This window comes from Myotis nattereri (assembly GCF_964212035.1).
Source record: "Myotis nattereri genome assembly, chromosome: 6".
Taxonomy (NCBI): domain Eukaryota; kingdom Metazoa; phylum Chordata; class Mammalia; order Chiroptera; family Vespertilionidae; genus Myotis; species Myotis nattereri.
This window is the reverse complement of record NC_138081.1, coordinates 85,545,109-85,568,737: the sequence shown is the minus strand read 5'-3', so window position 1 is coordinate 85,568,737 and position 23,629 is coordinate 85,545,109. Positions and strand designations below refer to the sequence as shown.

Sequence of the window (23,629 nt, the reverse complement as noted above, 5' to 3'; positions counted from 1 at the left end):
CTAAAAGGATATTCGGGCCAAGGTGTGCATAGCTAGGGCAGCTTGGAGAAGGTCACCAATGTGTAATAGCTTTCAAAGGGAAGGTTCAAAATTTTATAGTAAAATGCGAATTTGTCTTACTCTATAAAAATAACTAAATGGTATGGCAAATACAATGCAACTGTCAGTTACCTCCAGGGAGTCTAATAGTGAGTGGGTTTCCTTTGCTGCATTCTTTGGGGTCTTTTCTCCTTGGTTATTAGAATATGTCTTTCCATCAAATGCAAACTTCTCTCTATATAAAAGCCTAATGTGCAAAGTGTCCCCTTGGGAGTTCAACCGACTGGGAGTTCGATCGCTCACTATGATGTGCGCTGACCACCAGGGGGCTGTGCAGAATGAAGGAAGGCCCCAGCCAGCAGCTGGCAGCCGGGGAAGAGAGGCCCCGGCCAGCAGTCGGCAGCCACTAGGGACGCTACCCGTGCATGAATTTCATGCACTGGGCTACTAGTATTTTCATATTTAACAAAAAACTCCAAAGATAAAATTTAGCAATAAATAAAGTCTAAAATTAAACCAAAAAATCTTAAAATCTTTATTTAAACAATAGTTCATATTGACACCTTAAATGTTTTCAATGCTAACTTCTGTGTCATTGCAGATAAGTTAGAAGTTAAAACTATCATACCTGAAAATATCCATAATTAAATTATACATCAAATTATACCACCAGCAATAGGACTTTGCTTCCATGTTATTCTGTGAAAGAATTTTAAGGCATGTTAATGTATGTTTTCACAGATTATATAGTTATACTGTCTATGTATATTATATAATAGTTAATGAGAATTGTAAAGAAAACAAAATAATTTGTATTCAAAATTATGCTTATTATTTTATTCATATGCTCTTCATTTTTAAGATTCAAAATTGAATGTTTTGAGTTGATTCAGCACTATGGTGAATATGTGGTTCAATGAAAGAAAATACTCTTGCTGAAGTGATCTATGCATATGGTAGATGGCATAGTAAGTAAGTTTTAGGTGGCTTCTGGTCCCAAAGTTTACACATAGGTATTTTTATGCTATTGTAATCTCTTCTAAATTTATAAGTGTCTGTGACTCTAGAAGAGAGGTGATGTAATGAAATGATTAAAATCCCATGTCTTGAAATTACATGTCACAGGTCTTAAATTCTAATTAAGGGCATGTTCCTAATACCTGGAAGACTTAATTTCTCATCTCACTTGAATTTTGGAGAAAATCCCCCCTACCTTGTGTCTCTGACATTTGTGGTAAGGATTAAATTTTAAAAAAATAATGTATCAAAAACAAGTGTACTACTTAGCTAAATAAGGGCTCAATTAAAAGTAGCTTTTAAAATGTGTATAGATGATGAATATTTTCATCATCTAACAACTAAGAGTTAGTTTTATGTTTCTGGGAAGCAACTGAGTCATTGACTAGCTGGTGGGAGTAGAATTCAACCTGTGATGAGGCCCAACCTTTGTTTGAGTCTCTGGGAAGGTGCCCAGGACCCAGGTTCATTGGATTGAGCCAGAGGGAGATTAAATAATAGAAATTTGAATGGGATTAGGAAAGTCAAGTGTAGAGAGGTCTATGCCTTAATTCCCAGGAAAATCAGCATCTTAAAGAAGCTTCATGTCTGATACAACCTTAGGAAGACAGAGAAGCAATGGTGAGGGGTAGTCCTTGGCAGATGGGCCTGAGAGATGGATGCCTCAGGGGCTCCCAGGCCCTCAAAGGAGTGCAGGCAGGTGACTGAAATGACCCCAAGAAGGGCAAAGAGTGGTTTAAATAGACCATGGACCCTAAGTATTCTAGGGTTGTAACAAATAAGATGCAGATGCGCATACCTGAGATTATGCCTGAAACAATAGCAGTGAATCCCAGTGCACGAAGGTGAAACAGAACAACCCTCACTGCATCTCACTGGACACAGGACATATGTAAACCTAATGCTTGTCCTCTCTATATGTACGCTCCCTTTCAGGAGAGAAAGGTAAGGAGTATTGGTAGTAGGATGTTTTAATTGTCTCCTATTTGCCTCATTGACGAAGGAGGGATTTGCAGCCTGGGGTTATGAGGAGACACGACACCTGACAATGGATAGGTGAGATTAGATGAGATTGACAGCAATTTATTAGTCATGTATACTCACAGCCTTGGGGAGGGGGACCCCATGCAGGGCCAAGCAAGGGCTGCAGTTGGGAACAACCAGGGCTATGGGAAACAGACTTCAGTATTAAGAGGGTGGGGCATGTCTTGGTTCCTGTGGGAGAATATGATTGGCTTGTTTAAATAACTCTGCATGCAGGCAGGGAACTGAACCCTGCTACTCAGGGATGAGCAGGAACTCGGCCCAGTGACTTTGGTGAGGAGGGTTGTTTGCTAAGGAACCTTATCCAAGAGGGGAAAAGTTGGGGTATGCCATTCAAGGCTTATTTTATCAAATGTCAGGGTACCACATAATTCTTAATTTGTGGCCTTCTGCCATAGTTGACCCCTTGAAACATCAGTTTAAACTGAGATGACTGAGACTTTTAGGGAGCGAAGTAGGCACTTGACCAGGAGGGAGAGGGCTACAGGGAGAGGTGGTTGTCAAAAATACGAACTTTAGCCCTAGCTGATTTGGCTCAGTGGATAAAGCATCAGAATGCGGACTGAAGGGTCCTGGGTTCAAGTCCAGTCAAGAGCACATGCCTGGGTTGCGGGCTTGATCCCCAGTAGGGGGCGTGCAGGAGGCGACCGATCAATGATTTTTTTCCTCATCGATGTTTCTACCTCTCAATCAATAAAAATATATTTAAAATATATATATATATATATATACATATATATATATACACTTTAGAAGTGTCCCAATTTACAACCAAGAAAGGCAATTGAGAGAACTGTGTGACATTGGTGTAGGAAGTGGGTATCCCCAGGAGGTGGGCACTTCTTGGTACTGGCTGCCTGGGGCCTCCAGGGGAGATAGAAGTTTGATTGAATGCCTTCTTCAAGAGCCCAGCACCACACATTCTGAGAAGTAAATGAGCACATTGGTCACTATTAGTAGTGTCTAGAACTCCAAAAGGGATACAGGGCATCCTAGAGAGGCCAAGTATTGTGGCCTTACCTTAATATAGAAATCCGTTCCCTTGATTTATATTTTGGGTATCTGTAAAGCAAGAGATTCCCAGAGTTCTTTACCCTAAAGGGGGCAACTCTTAGTAATGGCCTAAGAGTTTGTAATAATATACAGATGAGGCCAGTTGTTGATTGAAGTTCGCCCATTGTGCTGACCCTCGAATTCCAGGGATCGCCTTGTGTGTGCACCTTGAGTAATAAAGGCAAACTGCTTGAGAGGCGATTGAAAATAGGCATTGAACAGAACATATTAGCCAAATTTGTAGTAGCAAAATATTGACCTGTTGTTCATTGGATGGAATCAGCAATTTCAGTAATTAAGTTGTTGGGTGTAAAGCCCTTAATGGGATAGGACGATGGTGTTAGGTTGCAGCAGTCCACTATGGGGCACCACTGATTTGTTTAAGAACAGGCCCAATTGGGCTGCAAAATGAAGAAACAGTAGGGTTAATTACCCTTCACACATGGCGTGTTATATAACACTTTTTAATCCTTGAAGAACCTGTTTTAAATTACACTGAGTCATGTTACTAGTTTAACCTATTTTAATGAGAGAAGGGGGAGTGTCATATCATTTTGTCAAGCCAAAAATGTGTCAAAGACTTAATTTAATTTTTATTTATTTTTTATTGGGTCAGAGCGTTCATGCCCACTATAGGCTATTTTAGAGCAATGAGTGCTACAACCATGGGTAATTTGTCCTCTATTCAGTAGTTTCCTTAAGTAAATCCCCCATTGTGGAGAATGCCACATTTAAATATGGTAGGATCCCTGATATAACTGTAATTTTAGCCCTAGTATTGGTGAAGGCCATGACGGTTTGACAGTTGGTGGATTTTAGCAGATATTAAAGTTAATTCAGAGCCTATGTTGTAGATGCACAAGAGCCAATCAGTATTCTTTCTTTGCTGTATAAATTATTTTAGTAAATTTTAGATTTCCAATTAGGTCAAATTATGAGCATTTGTTTAAGGTGTTATTTGTTGGTTTTCTCTCGTTATACCCAGCCTTCTTTCTTTTCATTTCTTTTCTTGTTTTATCTTACTATTGTTTTTGGTCACTAGATATACTTGGGGGGGGGGGGGGGCGGGTGTCTTTCTACTGCTATCATATTTATAAGTTTCTTCCTCAGAGAACCTCAGATCAATATTATCAGAGTTAGGGGTCTCTCCCTTACCAATGGTTGATTTATAAGGTTTAAAGACCCTAAGCCTAAGTCATGTTTTAATTAACCTCTTCCTGGTGCCACCAGGTGCCATGGGCATTCCTCCATAATCCTGAAGATCAGGATCTTTGTTGCAACAGAGGCGCAGATAGCAGTGGTGCAAGGGAAGAGGATGGGGCTACCACCAGCCTTGACGGATCAAAACCATCCTCCGCTACGGACCCACCTTTTCTGTCATGCAGTCTTCCTTTCATTCCCCCTCTCTGGACAAATCCCTGTGAGTGTGTAGGGCTTCTAGCCAGAGTGGCAGCTTTCAGTCTCCTCTGCACAGTCACCTGTGATTGTGTTTATGGGAAGGGTTCTGGAACTTGGTAGCCCCTCTTGTAGGTGGCAGCCTCTTCCTAGGGAACACCAGTCTTCTGGGTCAGGTCCACATCCAGGAACTCATTTGTCTATGGCTTGGATGGAGGCCGTAGACGAATGATGGCAAGGTTAGCACGTTAGTGTGCAGGTAAGCAGCAGTATTGAGCAAGGGTTAGGTGCATTGGCTATGGACTTTGCCTTAGGAGAGCAGTTGAGTACCAAATGCTCCTTCCTTCCCCTACCCTTTTTGTTTTCATCAGCCCCTGGGCCACAGGCCACCATGGATGTGCACCTCGGGGGTCAGGAGAGCGCAAGCAAGAGCAGCAAGGGAAGCGTCAGCACAGGAGATCAGCAAGGTCACTACCCTTGCATGAAAAGCAACAACTGGGATGTATGCTTAATTCTCGATGGGATGGCGGTCTCCTCCCCCCCACCCCCCTACCCCCCCAACCCCCTACCCCCCCACCCCCCGGCATTTGACTCACAAGGAACTGTCTCTGGGCCTGTTCCAAAAGGGCACAGTTACAAACAATGTCTGTACAGCGTCCCCAGGCAGCCAGTGATGGTCACCAGGCTAGATGCAGTCACCTAACCTAACCCTCCGTAAGCAGGACTGAAGCTCTGACTGGTTAAGTCACTATGTTTTCACTGCCTTTACATGTGTGAGCCTCAGAGACCACCTGCCAAACACAGGCTAAACATGACAGCACCAGGTTAGGCCAGGGAATATCAAATAACAACCATTCTTGTCTTGGGGACATGAGGATTTTAGGGTGGAAGGAGATAGCAATGGCTAACAAGGACAACAGAATACCATACAGGACATAGCTCAAGCCTGTGCAGCAATTAGTGGTTCCATCTCAGGCAGCCTTCATCATAGCACAAAACCTGTTAAGTTAGCCAAGAGCTGTTAATTAAAGCTGACCAGGTGTCCTTGTTCATGGCTGGGCGTGTCATGTGGTTTGTGACACCAGTGATTTTTATTGGCCCCTATTCACCCTGTTGGTGAGGGACAGATTCCTGCCCTGGGGATATGGAGTTGGCTAAACACACAACACTTGACAGTGGACAGATGAGATCGACAGCAGTTTATTAGCCACAAATATTCACAGCCCAGGAAAGACAATATCGATCATGCACGGCCACATGGGAATTGTACTCAGGAACAGAGTAAATAACCAAGGGCTGTGGAAGGCAAACTTCATAGTAACAAGTGGGTGTGGTGCCTCCTGGTTTCCACAAGAGGATGTGATTGGCTCATTTGAATAATCCCACAGGCTGGCATGGAACTGAAAACCACTGCTCAGAAATAAGCAGGGACTGTGCCTGATCCCTTGGATACAAAAGGGGTTGTTTGGCTAGGGTAACTTACTCATGGGAGCAAAGTGAAAAGGGAACTTTTTTTTATTATTATTAAGACTAGAGTCCCAGTGCACGAATTCATGCACCAGTGGGGTCCCTCGGCCTGGCCTGCGGGATTGGGCCGAAGCTGGCTCTCCAACATCCCCCGAGGGGACCTGGATTGCAAAAGAATGCAGGCCAAGCTGATGGACCCCACCGGTGCATGATTGGGGCCGGGGAGGGAAACAGGAGGTTGGCCAGCGGGGAGGGACCGTAGGAGGGCTCCAGGGCATGTCCAGCCCATCTCGCTCAGTCCGGATCAGCTGGACCCCAGCAGCAAGCTAACCTACCAGTCAGAACATCTGCCCCCAGTGGTCAGTGCATGTCATAGCAAGCTGTTGAGCAGCCTTAGCATATTATTAGCATATTATGCTTTGATTGGTTGACCAGAAGACCAGACACTTAGCATATTAGGCTTTTATCATATAGGATATATACTTTTTAAAATGTATTTTGATTGTTTTCAGAGAGGAAGGGAGAGGGAGAGATAGATAGAAACATCAATGATGAGAGAGAATCATTGATCGGCTGCCTCCTGCACACCTACTGGGGTTGAAGCCCACAACCGTGGCATGTGTCCTAACCGGAAATTGAATCTTGACATTCTGGTTTACAGGTCGACACTCAACCTCTGAGCCACACCGGCCGGGCTGGAGAGAGAACGTTTGAAGCACTCCCAATTTTACTCGATGTCAGGGCAGCATGTAATATTGCACCCTAATTGTAGGCTTTTCTCTACAGGGAGGAATGACTCTTGTGGATTAAAGTGGAAGTGAATGATTTTGCTTTGAATCACAAGACTGGTTTTTTCTATGAAGGAAAAATGGGGCTCTGTGAGTTGAAATAAGTTCTGTTAAAGAATAATGCAGTTACATTACTGCACATTGTTTTCTGTGACTCAAGGAAACGGATAGCTTGAGTCTCAGATACAACAGTATTGAACCTTAGCTAGAACTTCCTTTTCTGGCACTATGGAAAATGAAAATGTATTGTCCTTTAAAAAGCTCTAGTGCACAACACACTAAAATGTAGGATAACGTATTTTCAAAACTCTTTTAAAATGAATGTCTGTATTGGCAAATAACTAAGAGAATACTGCATAAGCCCAGGAAAACAAGAAATCCAAAATCTAGAGGCAGGTGAGTGCTGCACTCAGAGGCTTCCCTGAGTTCCCTAATGTCTCAGAACCACTGTCTTAAAGAGTCATATTCTTGGGACAAGGAAGAAAGTTAGGACCCACTCAAGATAGGGAGTCAGCATAAGACATAGAATGCTGAAGAGTGACATATTCAGCCAAAGGATATTATGGCAAAACCCTAACCTTCAAAGAAAAACAGCAAGGATTTTGTTTTTGTTTGTTTTTTTGCTATTTTGGCCTGGCCTTGGGTAGAAAGGGGGGAAAAAGGCTCTACTCATCATTTATTACCAGAAGTAGAACCTCAAATGTTTGAAACTACAGTCTGTGTAGTCTGAATAATTTCATGTTAAGAATTTAAAGCTAATCAATTTGGTAGTGGTCCCAGACACCCAGTAGAGGCAAATTCAGAGCTCGTGTAGAGGAGAACACTTTATCTCAGATCTCAAGTAACTTCAAGGAAGTTTAAAAAAACATAAGCTCACAACTCAAAATATATTTATTTAAAAATTCAAGGAAATAAGCTACCATGAGAGATATTTTACAGAAACAATAAACAAGAGAATCAGACTATAAAGAATTCACATGTTGGAATTATATGAAATTTAAACACATAGGCTTAATATATTTGGAAAGAATGAGTGAGGGTATTTTAATTATGTATGACTAAAGAATTAGATACTATATACAATGAGGTAGACTTGAAAAAGAGCCAAATTGTCTAGAAATGAAAAACATAATTAGAAATATAAAGTTGATGTATACCATATGGAGCAGATTAGACACAGATGAAGAGAGAACTAGTGAATAGGGAGATAGATCTGAAGACATTATACACAATGCATTACAGAGAGACAAAGAGATGGGAAATATGAAAGAAAGGTTGAGAGACATGGTCAATAGAATGAGAGTATTTATCTCATATGTCTAATTGGAATTTCTAATGAAGTAATAGTGGAAAGGATAGAAAGTAATATTCAAAGAAATAATACCTGAGAATTTTCCAGAATTGATTAAAATCTCAAATTTAGGAATCCTAACAAATACTAAGAAGAAGAAAAATACAGGTATCCAGGTACCTTGTAATGACATTCAGAAACACCAAAGATATTAAATCCTCAAAATATACCAGAAAAAAAAAACACCCTCTATAAAGCATTAAAAATGACAATTATATCTCAGTGTATTAGGGTGCTCCAGAGAAACAGAACCAATAGGATATATATTTATCTACTATAAGGAATTAGCTCAAGCTATGGTGGAGACTAAGAAGTCCCAAGATCTGCAGTCAGCAAGCTGGAGACCCAGGAGAGCCAATAGTATAATTCTCTTCCAAATCTAAAGGCCTGAGAAACAGATCTGGTGATATTGTTTTGAGTCCAAAGGCACCAGAAGACCAATGCTCTAGTTCTTAGACAGGCAGAGAGAGCAAATTCAACCTTTTTTTTTCTTCTATTCAGGCCTTTAGTGGATTGGATGATGCTCATCCACATTTGGATGTATAAATCTTTCTTACTTGTATAACTCCCTTCCAAATATTAAGGCCCAATATGTGTTCTACAGCTTCTATGAAGTCTCTCTTAATTGCTCCCAAATTCAGTAACTCCTTCTACATTTTATAGCATTTTTATTTATAATACTTATTTGAATATATCATATGTTGACTCCTATTTTTAGACTTCCTTTAATATGCATGTATTTCATTTGTACCATTAGGTCACACAATTTTGTGTTTCCCTACTATGTCCATCATATGTTTAGTCTTATTTGGCACTATTTCTCTACTATCTGGCAGAGTGAAGGATGTAGTAGAGCTACTAAAAATTAGTTGAATCAAGACTGAGTCTTTTTTCAACAGATATTTGGTGAGGTATGCCAGAAAGAGCAATCAATGAGATCAGATGAAATGGGTTCTGGTCATGTCTCTGTCACTTACTAACTGGGTTGCTTTAGCCAAACCATTTCATATTTATCACCCTCAGTGTCCTCACGTTTAAAATGAAGATAGTAATGACTTCCCCAAGGTAGAGAATCACATGAGCTAATTCTCGTTAAAGTGCTTTAGACAGTATGTACTCAACACATGTTTATGCTGTTTTTATATGTAAAAGTCTTTATTATAGGAATTTGAAAGACACAATAAAGGTCAGAGAAGAAAATATAAATAATCTATAATAACACTACCAAGAAATAACTACTGTTAAAATTTTGGTATATTCCCCTTACCATGTTTTTCTGTTCATATATTTTTAAAATTAATATATGTATACTCTTATTTTGAACTTTTTTATGTTATGTCTGTTGAATATATTTTATATATCATTTTTATTGTGTCTCTTTTTTCTATTCAATTTATGTAATAGATGTACTATTAATACAGTAACAGAATTTCTTATTTTTACAAAAGGAATTTGTACAAAGTAAATGCATTCATATCAATAATTTCACTTTGATTAACTTAATTATAGGTTAATACCAATATATATCATCTGCTGAACAAAAATATTTCAATGTCTTTTCTCTCTGACCTTATTTTTTGTTTGGTTGGGAGTATTTTTACCTATATGACCCAGAAGAACCTCAAAACAACCTTAAAATATTTGCTACTGTAATTTTAAATGAATTTTGTGCTTGACGAAACACTAAAATGATTTCTTTTCTTCAAAGGAAAAGAAAGTACTGAAGAGAACTTAGAAAACAAATCAGAGCTAGAAAGGCTCAATCATTTCCCCCCTTTTCTCAGCTGAAAGGAAAAAAATGATGAAAATTAAATCCATTCAAAAGAGGGACTAAGGGATATCCCAAAGAATTTTTCTTTAAATTAATGAAATATAAGGAAAAAAGACATACTGGAACCTTTTAAGGGGTACACAGTCTTTTGTGTTCCTACTGCATCTTACCTGTACATTAACTTTATCCAATTTAACTAAGGAAATGTTTGTGAATGATTTCAGTTCTCAGCCATGTCCCGTACTTTTGTCATTGCATTTGGCCTATGGTTGTGTATATTTTACATAGCATGTTACCCTGAAATATTAGTTTTTCAGAAAACTTTTTTTTCAAAGCTTTCATTTAAAATTTAGAATTGCCTTGGTCTGGAAAAGATTGCATTTTGAAGATCTAATGAAGTGATAGCAAATAAATGTGGAACTTAATTAACAGAGAGATCGCATTGGAACAGAAAGATCACAAGTCTGTTAGAAGGCAATGCAGGGTCCAACTTCAGGAACGTTCACTTTCAGTCAACCTGACTACCTGTTGCTCCATCCATGTAGACTGTTGAACACACATGAGGACTAATTAAAGGCTGTCATCTAAAGCTGTGTTGCTGTAGTTCAGTAATCTCACTGCTCAACTCTCTGCTTTGACCTCTTCACTTGAAAACTTTTCTTCTGAATATACACAAGTCTAGAGGCTTTGAAAAGAACCTGTAGTTATACTTAGCTCAAGGAGATGGTGGTCAAATGAAACATACAGTTTTTTTTTAAATTATTATTTTTCCAGTACAATTGACAATAAAATACAGTATTTATTACTTTCAGGTGTAAAACAGTGATTAGACATTTATATAACTCAAAGTGGTCACCCCAATAAGTCTAGTACCCACCTGACACCATGCATGACACCATCCACGGTGATAACGATGTATGGTGTGGGACATACAGTTTTTAATTAAAAACAGTTCACTGTAAAATATAATGTTGTATTTTAAATATGGTGTTATTCTACCATTATGTTATCTATGAATATAAAGTCCATGTACCAGACAGAGACATTTCTAGCGTGACCATGTTGGTCAGAGTTAACTTCCCCTTCTCTCCTTCCTACTGATGTCATTTTAAAACCACCGTCTCATAAAAAAGGAACCAACCTCTCAGGTCTTGTGTTTAAATCCCCCTGCATAGACAGGCTGTGTTCATTGTGAGATGGGAAGGGTGTAAGCAAACCACATGAGCCTCAAAATTGTAGCTTTTTCTTGCTAGTGCAAACTCAGTTCTTGGGCTTTTGTGAGCTTGGAGAATATTTGAGTTTCTTTGAACTTTAGGAGCACTGTGTCCTAAACAGTTGGAAAAGGGCAGAGATGAGAGAAATGGATGGATTGAGGGCAGTTCTCCCTGGAATTTGCTTACTCCTTCTCTGGGACCCACTCTAATGCCATGTTCCCCGGGCAGCCCTGCCCCATTTCCCCGCGGACTTAACCACTCCCTCCTCTGTGCTGTGAGGAGCTGCCTGGCACACAGCCTTCCCAGTTGTGCAGTTGAGGCAGGGAGGTTCTTTCTTATTGTGGCTAATTCCATAGTAACTAGCACCGTGTTCTGCAGAGTTAGTGTTGAGTACTTTTTGAGTTAAATCCAAATACTTCCTTACTTAAGCTCCAGGAGCTTAATAAAATAAGAACACAGGGTAATGGAGTCAATGATGGGAAAGGATAACGTGAGGAATAAATGAGACTGGAGGAACGTTCTCAAACAGGAAGGGCTTCAGGTAGGTGAGGGGGGCGGGGTGAGAATGGCTCCTTCTAATCCATGCCAACTCCTCTCAATTCTGATGCTCAGAAAGATAGAAATGAAAAGGTGGAGGGTAAAAGGGCAAAACTATGTAAGATGTAAGTAGGAAGGATGCTTTCTATGGCTTTTAGCCATTTAGAATTATGTTCATTTAAAGGAAAATTGAAAATATTACTCTGTATTCTGGAGACCACCCACTGCGTGCATACACACACAGACACACACATGCACACACACACACACACACACACACCAAGATAATGTACTAATAAATTTGGAGATTGAGCAGGGTGAGTCATGCTCATGGTGGAAAGAGTGCTGTGGGAACTTGGGAAAAACTTTAACACAAACTGGCTGTGCTACATTAATGTATCCCTTAAGTATTAGGGTCTGGACGGTTGCACTATAGGGTCCTTTCAAATTAAAAATCCTGCAATAATGGGGAAAGTTTTGTGGTCCTTTAGGGGAGTTGCAAGAGGTCAAGGAAGCCCTGTGACAGCCTATCTGCCAGCAATTCTTTATGGAGGGTGTGGATTAAAGAAGTTTTTCTAGCAGGATGACCAGTTAAGTGTGACCCTCATACTCAAGGGGGTTGCATAGCATAATGCAGTTAATCTTTTTCTCATCTTTATCCATATTGTTATTCTGAGTGCCTTATCTTAGTATAACAAGTGTCATTGTGCTGGGAAGATATTCAGATTTGTTCATTACTTTACCTGGAAGATTATGGGAAAATCAATTGGCTTTGCATTTTGAATTTTATAAGTCTAAGCTGTCAAAAACTTTCTGTGGTAAAAATCACCTCCTTGTATCTACCAATTATATATTGAAGGGTCTGTTTAAATTACCAAGCAAGAACCTAAGCTTGAAAAAAAATAGGTGGGTCAACCAACAGAAAAAAGGTAGGATTTCCTTTGGCTTATGCTTGAAGCACAGCAATGCCATATATGAAGGGATTTTTAAAAAGAGGAAGGTATCCATATTAAAAAACTAATTTCTATAGGTGTACACACATTCTATGTAAGCTCTATTTAGCCTAAAATGGCCTCGCTACTTAAGTGAATAAGAGTTGTGTTAAAGGACTCACATTTTAGAGTGAATACTTTTACTTGATTTGCAAAGAATAGGTTTTGAGTTCAAAAAAGGTCATTGAAAAGATCACAGTGTGTTTGATCTCACCACACTGTGCGTTCCTCTTTGCAGCTTGTGAGCCTAGCACAGGCCTGGCACTTAATTTCATAGGAGCTCGATACATGGTGACTGAATAAGTAAGTAATTATCTGCTTCTGTCCGTCCATATTAAGAGGCAATTTTTATAGTTTTTTTGTTTGTTTGTTTGGAAGAGGTTTGTATGTTCTAAAGAGAAGATCATTCAGAAGAATGATCTGTAGGCAGAGAACTAAAAAAAACATAGCATACAGTGTTAAGATATTAAAAGCGGGAGAAGCAGTTATCAGCCTAGACCCATGTATGTCTCTATTCTTTCTCTATCTTTATATATATATATATATATATATATATATATATATATATATATATATATATATTTTTATTGATTTTTTACAGAGAGGAAGGGATAGAGATAGAGAGTTAGAAACATCGATGAGGGAGAAACATCATCAGCCGCCTCCTGCACATCTCCCACCGGGGATATGCCCGCAACCCAGGCACATGCCCTTGACCGGAATCGAACCCAGGACCTTTCAGTCTGCAGGCCAATGCTCTATCCACTGAGCCAAACCGGTTTCGGCTCTTTCTCTATCTTTTGGCCACGAGGAACACTGACTTTCCAAGATGCATGTTCTTCCTTCTTTATCTGTTACTTTAGTGTTTTTTCAGATAGCCTGACTCAAACCCCCAGAGAATTTAGCGGGTCAGAAGTTTATTTCCAGTTCTACATGCAGAATAAGTAATGATTTCATTGTGGGAGATGAGATACGTGATATGGATCCAGAGTAAGAAAAGCGGTATCCACTTCCTCACAGTCGTCGCTTCAAGTAAGAAAGCTTCAGAAAAGAATGGGTGTGAGCCCAAAGGATTGGCTGTCTCTGTTGGGAAGGAAAGAGCTTGCAATCCCTTCTGTTTGTTTATAAGTATGCTTATCACTTAATAACACACTTTTCTTAGCAGGCTCTTTTGAGCCCACTGAGAGCTGACTAGTGATTTTAAAATCCTATGTAATAAAAGCGTAGTATGCAAATTGTCCCCTCTACTGGAGTTCTTCCAGGGTTCTACCAGGGGGTGGGATGGCCAGGGGAAGGGTGTGAGGCCCTGGCCAGCGACTGCGGCAGGTGGCCAGGGAAGGGAGGGAGTACCCAGCCAGCAGCTGGCAGCCGCGAGGGACCCTCCCAGTGCATGAATTTCGTGCACTCGGCCTCTAGTATATATATATATATATTCCTCCAGTGCTCCATTTAGCTTAACCATCTTTGTCTTCTTCAGTGGTGCAGCCATAGCATTTTCATTTTTTCAGACACTGAGAAGATGCTGGAATGTGTGTGTAAACATGCCTGTGTAGTGGTGTTTTGTTAAGCCATTCTAAAATTTGTGTATTTCAATAGAGGTGGAAGTTTGTCCCAGGTGATGTAAATCACATTACCTTGCTGTGGGCATCCAAGGTCTTCTGCAAAATCTCCAAATGTCCAAGTGGTTTCAGCTCCTGTAATCAGCCGCAGTTGACAAAGCAGAACTCATCCAAATTTCTCTGCTAATTCTGTAGAAGAAAAGGGAAGAGTTGTCAGTGAGTCAGCTGCCTTGGTTAGCAAACAAACATAGCTTTTTAAGCCAGGAAAATTACAAGAACCTGCAAGTTATCTCTATTTTGTTTTTCTTATCAGTGTTTCCTCATCTTTCTATATGCTATATACTTTTTCAATGTCACAAAGCATTTGAAGAGAGCAAGTCTCATTTACATATATATCATCCCTTTAAAAAAAGTCAAGCATAGGCAATTACGGCTGCATAGGATAATAACAGACAAGATGAGTATTTGGAGGACAGAGAAGCTTTTAGAGATACGCTATTTTTTGTTAAATTGCCAAAATGTTATTTATAGAACCTTTCTGTGCTAGAATATCTGTGTTTCCATAATTTTGCCAGGTAAATGTTTTAATTCTTTGAAATCACAAAAAAGTAACATATGCTCATTATTACAAGCTAAAATATATAAAGAGGTACTGAAAAATTGTTAATATTCTCCTTGTTCTCACATTCCCAACTAGGATTTTTATTCTTTTTACAAAGTTGAAATTACATTATATTCATGACCCCCCCACACACACTGTAAATATTACTTTTTTTAAAATTTGCTTTGTTTTACAAGGTGTCAAAGACACATCTCTGTGATAGATCTAATTGGATTTACTACATTCCTTACAACAGCAGGTAATAGAATCCATACAGCTTTTTCAGACTCATTTTTCCTTCATGGGCTTTCAGATTATTTTTGATGCTGTGATAAGCCTCCTTGTCATGAAAAGAGCTCAGTTTAGAATCACCCTGTGGGTTCCAATGCCGGGTCAGTGACCTCTAAATCACAGACACCTTCTGTCAGGAAGGTCAAGTGCCTGTCACTGTAGGGGCTTCCTCCCCACAGCCCCGTGGGACTGGGCTGGCAGAAGTGCTCGTCTCGTGGTGGAGCATGGCATCCTGGCCACTCTGTCCGTGTGGCTCTCAGAGGAAGACGGTGCCAAGTGGGAGTTGGGAGATGACCCAGGCAAGCTCCAGAGAAATGGGCCTGTGGCTTGGCCTCCCTGCACGTCCAGTTCTGTTTTTTATCTAAAAAGGGTAGTTAGTGAGTTAACGTTGACAAACATTTGGTTTTGTGATGAGCTTGTTTTCTAGCATCAATTTATAAAAAAAAGGACTAATTTAGAAAAATAATAAAGGCAAAAGCAAAAACTTCCAAAATAGCAGCCAGCAGCAACGAAACCTTGACATCAACTTGGAGGCCAGCATCCCTTCTTCCGTGTGGATGACCTATTCCCAGCCACCTTTAGGAAGTTTTCTTTCAATGCACAAATGCTAACTCAGGATTCCTTTAACATATCCCCTTTTGCTGAAAAGAGTCTACCCATTTTTATTTAACATAAATTATATAGTATATAATTATTCATCTTAATTTTTTATATTTGTCATTATCTTTAATTTTGTAATATATAATTTTCTTGATTTCAGAGAGGAAGGGAGAGGGAGAGAGAGAAACATCAGTGGTGAGAGCTGTTTATACATATCTCAGAGACTTGGAAAGCTAATTTTGTGGTAACCCACATCGTCCTCTTTCAGTGTAAGCTGAAACTAGATGCTAGATTAGCATCTGTGCAACTCTAAATAAGTCACTTAACCTCCCTGTGCTCCAGTTTCCACATCCCCATAGTGAGGGTGATTCCTCACTACCTCGTAGGGTTAGTGGGAGGTTTAAGTGAGAATAATAGACATGAAAATGTTCATGCAGTGTTGAATAAATGCTGGTTTCCCTCTTAGAAAACTTAGGAGGTTTTCCAGGCAGAAGATATTTCTTGTTAGCATTAAAGTGGGCACACAGGAGATTGGTATCGTAAATAAAACTTAGTGAGACATGAGCAATGATGCCAGTAATCAACCAGATGGTTTTGTAGTTGCAAAGAGTTTCTATGCCCTTTATCTCGTTAGTTTTTCTGCAAGAATTCTCTGAATGAGCCAGGCCATTTTTTTTTTTATAGTGACTCAGAGAAATTAAATGGATTAACCAATATAACTTTGTAAGCCAGGAATGTTTTTTTTGAATAATAGTCCAGTGCTCTTTACATTAACCTGTACTGTCTTTCAATGCCAGACAGTTGGCAAATATTAAACAATTAGAAGTCTAATTGAGCTCAAAATTGTGTCTTAAATTCTAGCATTGTTCTCAAATTTTCCCTAATTCCTAGAAAAATGAAACTGTCTGGAGAAGTAGCCTAGTTAATCCTGGATTCCCCAGGCCAACACTAAACTCAATGTGCATGCTATGGGCCCCAAAGAGTTGTGTTTTTAATATCAAATGCACATATTGTGTGACTGTTTCCCTTCATTTTTAGCATTTCCTGAACTGACGCTCACTGATTGGAAAGGGCTCTCTTCATGAAAAGTTTAATTTGCTTTGTGTATATAGGCCAATGTTCACAAATTTCTACCCTCAAGAGCCACAAGTGATGATTATCTCCATCCTTTGGTTGATACTCTGCACATTCTGTGTTGTTATGTGCTTGCATGGTTACCTTCTTTCTTCCCTTTGAGAGTACAAGTCCCCTAAAAACAGAGAAGGTGTCATTCCTCTGTACTCTCAATGCCTAGCTGAGGGCCTAACATTTAATAGCTTCTCAGTAAATGCTTGTTCCTGCTCCTGCTGTATTTGCATTACTGTTCGGTGTTGACTTCTTAGGATAGATTCATTAGGAAGCATCATACGATACAGAGAACATTTTAATGGTTGCCAGAGGGGAGGAGAGTTGGGGGCAGGGGGATGGGTGAAAAAGGAGAAGGGATTAAGAAGTACAAATTGAGGTTACAGAATAGTCACGGGGATGTAAAGTACAGCATAGGAAATATAGTCAATATTGTAATAACTATATATGGTGTCAGATGAATACTAGACTTATTGGGGATCACTTCATAACTTATATAAATAGATAATCATGTGGTTGTACACCATGAACTAATATATTATTGTATGTCAACTGTAATTAAACATTTTTTAAAGGTGAAAAAAGAAAACATTATATGAAATAGTTTTAGAATAAGAGGTATCGGCTACCTCTCTCTCTGTATAGTGAGTGATCTCTTGAGATCCTTTTCGTAGAGACCGACAATTGCTGGCAAGGTGAAGGATGCTTTAGGAAAGCGCTGGGAATTATCGTGTCCATTTGAAGGCAAGAAAAGATCAAACGAGTCCTACCCTCCCCAACAGAACATGCGACATTGAAAATTAGGTCTGAGAAGAGCACAGAGAGAAATACACAGCTGTCCCTGGGGGGGTGGAGAGGGAGCCTTTGAGATAAAGTTGAATTTCTTATTTCTAAAGAGTAGGAACAGCGTGTATTTTGTTTGCTCCTCACAGATTATAGTGATTTGGTTTTAGGCTGAACAAACACTCAAAGCAGATCCTGGCAGGCAGAGTCTGTTTGGGAGTGGCCAAACAAGTCAGTGTTCATTTCCTTCCCAGCCCCCTTTGGCTGATCCTGCCATAGAAAAGCAGAACAAAAGGCAAGAGATTGCTGCACCCTAAAACATGCAAGTGGCTCTTTTGGCTTGGGGGTTATTTTTAGCAATCTGGCTCACACTGAGAACTTCCTGCTCTACTCTGTGCAGATGGAAACTCTGGGACCAGAACAGTAGACATAGATGCAGGGTGTGAGCAACCATGAGATTCCCAAGCTTGTGTTTTTCAGCAAGCCATGCCTTCCAGCCACCATTGTGAGTGTTTACCTTGGAATAGGCACATCCTCTTCACGTGCACATTCTATTTGTAGATGTTGCTATGAGGACAGATTCGCCGGAAATGACTGATTTGGAGCTTGGGGTCGACAATTTTGCATCTTCAGCAAGGGCAGGCCGCCGGAATGCCGTCCCAGACATCCAAGGTTCAGAAGGGACAGGTGGGACTTCCGAGTTACCCGTCAAACTGGAGACCCTCTCCATAAAGGAAGGTAACAGTAAATTTCTCTTAAATTCAGCAGCACTTCTCTCTGAAGCAATTCTTTCCTCTGCAAGTCTCCCTGTTAAGTACTGGTTTCTCCTACTGTTTACTAAAACCTTTCATCTTTTGTGTTTATGGTTAAGTAGATTTTTCAGGCTTTCCGAAAGTGGACAGTTTCATCTTTTTGTCTCCTGGTGTTTTGTATGTGGAAACTGAGCATTTATGTATTCATTGGGTGTGTATTGTCATACACAGAGCTGGTGATTGGGAGTAAAAGGACAGCACATATTATCCTTTCCCTCAAGGAGATTACAAAATTGATTGAGAAGTTCTCAGAAAGAACATAATTTCTCTTCTGCCACCCACTGACAAATCACTTTAGTAGCCTCTGCTACACTGCACTAATTTTTTTAAAATATATGTTTATTGATTTCAGAGAGAAAGGGAGAGGGAGAGAGAGATGGAAACATCGATAATGACAGAGAATCATTGATTGGCTGCTTCCTGAACACCCCACACTGGGGATCCAGCCCGCAACCAGGGCATGTGCCCGACCGGGAATAGAACCTTGACCTCCTGGCTCATAGGTCAACACTCAACCACTGACTAAGTCACCCCGGCCAGGCTCACTGCAGTATTCCATAAGCTTAGCTATTTCTCTTAGAGGATGTTTATTATCAACTAGAGATGAGATCTTTAAGGCATTTGTATAAAAGGTGATTAGACTTCAACCAGTAGTTGAATTAAGAAAAAAAAAAAAAGAGCTGTCAAGCAAATGAAGGAAAATCTTGAGTCTTTCTCCCCATGGCTTACATACAGCCCATCTAGCTTTTGCAGAGTTCATTTTTCTGAGACTAAATATAATAATAATATCAATAAAGGTCTTTAAAAGTCCCTTCATTTGAAAACATTCAAAGAAGTTAAAGATAATTTCAGTTCCAAGTCATTACCAAAATGCCTGTGTCATGTGCCCCATTTTTTTTATTTCTTTTTTAAATTGAATTTATTGGGGTGACATTGGTTAATAAAAACCATGCAGGTTTCAAGTGTACAATTCAATAGGACATCATCTGCATACAGAATTGGTGCTCACTAATCAAATCAAAATCTCTTTCTGCCACCATTTGTTCCCCCCTATACCCTCTTTTGCTGTCACCACACTGTGGTCTGTGTCTATGTGTGTTTTTTTTCTTCTTTTTAATCTCTTCACCTTTTTTACCCAGCTCCCCTACCACCCTCTGACAGCTGTCAGTATGTTCTCTGGATCTATGCTTGTATTTTCATTTTCTTGGTTAGTTTAATTTTGTTCATTAGATTCCACATATGAAATGAAATCATATGGTACTTGTCTTTCTCTGACTGGCTTATTTCACTTAGTATAATGCCCTCCAGGCCCATCTATGCTATCACAAAAGGTAAGATTTCTTTCTTTTCACAGCCATGTCATATTCCATTGTGGAAATGTGCCACAGCTTTTTTACCCAATCACCTACTGATGGGCACTTAGTCTGCTTCCAAATCCTCACTATTGTTAATAGCACTGCAGTGAACATAAGTGTGCATATATTCTTTCAAATAGGTGTTTCAGGTTTCTTCGGATATATTTCCAGAAGTGGAATTGGTGGGTCATCCCATTTTAGATGTCACGGTAGACGTGTGTGTGTGTGTGTGTGTGTGTGTGTGTGTGTGTGTGTGTGTAGAAATGTATTCCTGGTGACAGTGAAGAATGAGAGAGCTGGAAGCTTCTTCACATCTACCCCATTGATGGGAGCCCCAGAGAAGGCTCTGAGTTCTTTGCCTCAGGAGGTTATTTACTACCTGGTAAACTTACAAATGTTTCTGGTTTGATCCCCATGAAATAAACATGCCATTGTTAGGCCAGGTGCTGTGGACAGATCCTGGAGTCCCATGGTTACCTCACCTTTTTCCAAAGGTCATTGCATTTCTCATATGGGACACTACAAGTAAAAGCTACGAAGTATACACATAAGCCCTGGCCAGTGTGGCTCAGCTGGTTGGGTGTCCTTCTGTGCATGGAAAGGTTGCTGGTTGCACATTCCCTGGTTTCTGGCTCAATCAGGAGGCAGCCGATTGATGTTTCCCTCCTAGATGGATGTTTCTCTCTCTCCCTCTTCCTTCCTCTCTCACCTCTAAATAAAAAAAAAAAAATCTTTGTTTAAAAAGTATACACATAAGATGAAAAAAAAGATGGAAGAAATAAAGTAAATATGTTTTTTTGGCTTTTTAAGTTTGAAAATGCCATATACAATAGACCTCCCTTATCCACAGGGGATATCTTCTCAGACTCCCAGTAGATGCCTGAAGCCACAGATATTACCAAACCCTGCATATACTATGTTTTCTCCTAAATATTCATACCTATGGTAAAGTTTAAATTATAAATGAGGCACAGTAACAATAACAACAATGACTGTAATAAAATAAAACAATTACAACAATATACTGGAATAGAATTATGGGAATGGCTTCGGGGCCATTTTAACTAAAATAAGTGTCACTTAAACACAAACACTGCAAAATTGCAACAGTCCAGCTGATAACCAAGACAGCTACCACATAACCAGTGGGTGGGAAGCATGTATGTTTAGCCTGGAGACACTGGACAAAGGGATGAATCATGTCCCAGGTGGACCGGAGCAGGATGACAGGAGATTTCCTCACAACTACTCAGAACAGTGTGCAATTTAAAACTTGTGAATGTTTATATCTGGAATTTTCCATTTAATATTTTTGGGCCATGGTAACTAAAACCGCAGAAAGCAAAACCGTGGATAAGGGGGGGACAACTGTATGATTATCAGAACATGATGTAGCTGTTGACTGGGCATCCCCAGCTAATGAGGTAGAGAAGTTACTTGTTAATATAAAAGGTCTAATTAAAGTTTATAAACACAAACACACCAAAATACATGTTGACATTACTCAGTTAAGGTAAAGAAAGCTAATATACTGGAAGAGAGTTAGTAGTCTTCATCGTTTTATATTCTGGTCACTAGAGAAACTATTATCTGAAAAAATATTGCTACTATTTTTATATGATTAGTTAAATCATTTTGAAATAAAGTCAAGGGCATCAACTAAGAAATGTAAAGTACTAAAAATACAGTCACTAGATGTTAAAGAATACACAAAAGGAAACACATCTACAGAGGTAGATGGCATAGGCAATGTTTTATTAACAGAGCTATAAGTAACTGGATTTAAGGCCTATTTTCTTTTTAGTTAGCTAAGTACAGATATTATTAAGTGTTTAAAAATTAATAGTTTCCAGTTGCTAATCAAAGAAAAAAGTTGGGGTCTGACTTTTCTTTGTGTAGTTTTCATGTCTGGACTGATGGCAAAGTATGTCTTAATCAAGTAGAAAATGACTAGGGTGCATAAAGGAAAATCTTAACATATTACATATATGAATGAAAATTTTTTTATTTATTTTTTAGATGTAAAAAAGAAAGATGAAGGAAAAACACAAGACCAATCGGAAAAGCCCCCAAATGAAGGAAAATGAAGGCTTATAACCTATCAAGAGTGCTGAATTTCTGCAAGGTGAAAGACTTCAGTGGTTCTGCTTTCCTGAGATGTTTGGTCTGGTAGTAACCATGGTAACATTGCAGCCCTAAGCAACATGTGTGTACTAGATAATTTTGTTGTGATGCTACTCACTTGGATTGCAACCATGATGTCCACTATAGGTTATTAAAAGGCAGATTACATCCAAATTGCACCCAAGGAAAAGATTAAGAATGTATGGTCATTTAAATACATATCATTGTCTATTAATCCAACAAAATCCACTGTTCTCTTAGATTTATTTAGCCAGATGTGGTTTTAATTCTGTTTTTATGGTAGTAGATAAAACATTTAAACCAAACACCACTAATGTATGGAATTTGGAGGAATTTATGGTGGGCTTTTTTTGTTTGGTTGGTGGTTTGTTTTGGTAAGAAGGAATAATAGGTCAAACCACAAGGATAGAATGCTTTTAACTATATTTTTTTTGGTCCCAAACCCTAAAAAATATTTAGAGGAAAAATGTAAAACCTTGACAATCTAAACATTTCCAGGATGTTTTTGTCTGATATACATTGCTTCTAGTCTATGCATACTGTGATTTTTCATGTGGACTCTTAAGATGCAAAATTTGTGATCAATTGTTTATATGTAATATGCCTATTAAATGAATTTTATTATCTTCCTTAACTTGGTGTGTGTATGTGTATGTTTTTATTCAATGTGAATTATGCAAACACACTTTATTACTTGCTTTATAGTCTTTTCTTATTCTTAGGGCTTTTGTGTATATATGACTTGTTTCTAAAGTAATTTCCTCAGACTTTAATTTTTATATCTTTCCTAAAGTAGGTAACATCAGAGTAGGCACTTAAATATTTGAAGAATGAGGTGGGTATAAATAGCAAAATACTTGCTTTTAATATATATTTAAGTATGTTTTAAAATAAACAAAACCAAAGCCTTAGTAAATGTTGATTTATTAGACATTTTAGGAAAAGGATAGAATTCTGAATTTTTAAAAAAATTACCAATAAATTATTTTTATTTTCAGATATATATGCATGCAGTTTTACCTTATTTGATTGTAACTTAGGCCATGTCTGTATACAGTAATCAAATAAACTCTTTCACTGTTAAATCTGTTACCCACACAAGTCTCCTTCATTTTTATCTCCTAAAGTATACCAGGTGAAAAATGACAACACATTTTTAAAAAATTTTTTTTTCTTTAATTAAATTATTATTGTTCAGATTATTACATTTGTTCCTCTTTTTTCCCCCCATAACTCCCCTCCTCCCAGTTCCCGCCCCACCCTCCGCCCTCACTCCCCACCCACTGTCCTCATCCATAGGTGCACGATTTTTGTCCAGTCTCTTCCCGCATCTCCCACACCCCTTTCCCCCCCAAGAATAGTCAGTCCATTCCCTTTCTATGTCCCTGATTCTATTATGATCACCAGATTATTTGTTCACTTGATTCTTAGATTCACTTGTTGATAGATGCATGTTTGTTGTTCAAAATTTTTATCTTTACCTTTTTCTTCTTCTTCCTCTTCTTAAAGAATACCTTTCAGCATTTCATATAATACTGGTTTGGTGGTGATGAACTCCTTTAGCTTTTCCTTATCTGTGAAGCTCTTTATCTGACCTTCAGTTCTGAATGATAGCTTTGCTGGATAAAGTAATCTTGGTTGTAGGTTCTTGGTATTCATCACTTTGAATATTTCTTGCCATTCCCTTCTG

The 23,629-nt window shown here is 39.0% G+C and overlaps 1 protein-coding gene across 2 annotated transcripts in view; it reads left to right on the top strand.

Annotated features, from left to right (window-relative positions):
* PKIB (cAMP-dependent protein kinase inhibitor beta) overlaps nucleotides 1-23,034 on the top strand; it is a 77,469-nt gene extending 54,435 nt beyond the window's left edge. Inside the window, exons 1-3 of one of the 2 annotated variants that reach the window (XM_081094926.1) lie at nucleotides 4,926-5,015; nucleotides 18,189-18,365; nucleotides 21,814-23,034. In XM_081094926.1, the coding sequence (XP_080951052.1) occupies nucleotides 4,940-5,015; nucleotides 18,189-18,365; nucleotides 21,814-21,881 (321 nt within the window). In that variant the 5' untranslated portion in view covers nucleotides 4,926-4,939 and the 3' untranslated portion in view covers nucleotides 21,882-23,034. Of the gene's footprint in view, nucleotides 1-4,925; nucleotides 5,016-18,188; nucleotides 18,366-21,813 lie in introns of those variants that run through there. The other variant, XM_081094925.1, reaches the window with a different exon arrangement.
* Nucleotides 23,035-23,629: the final 595 nt, after the last annotated feature.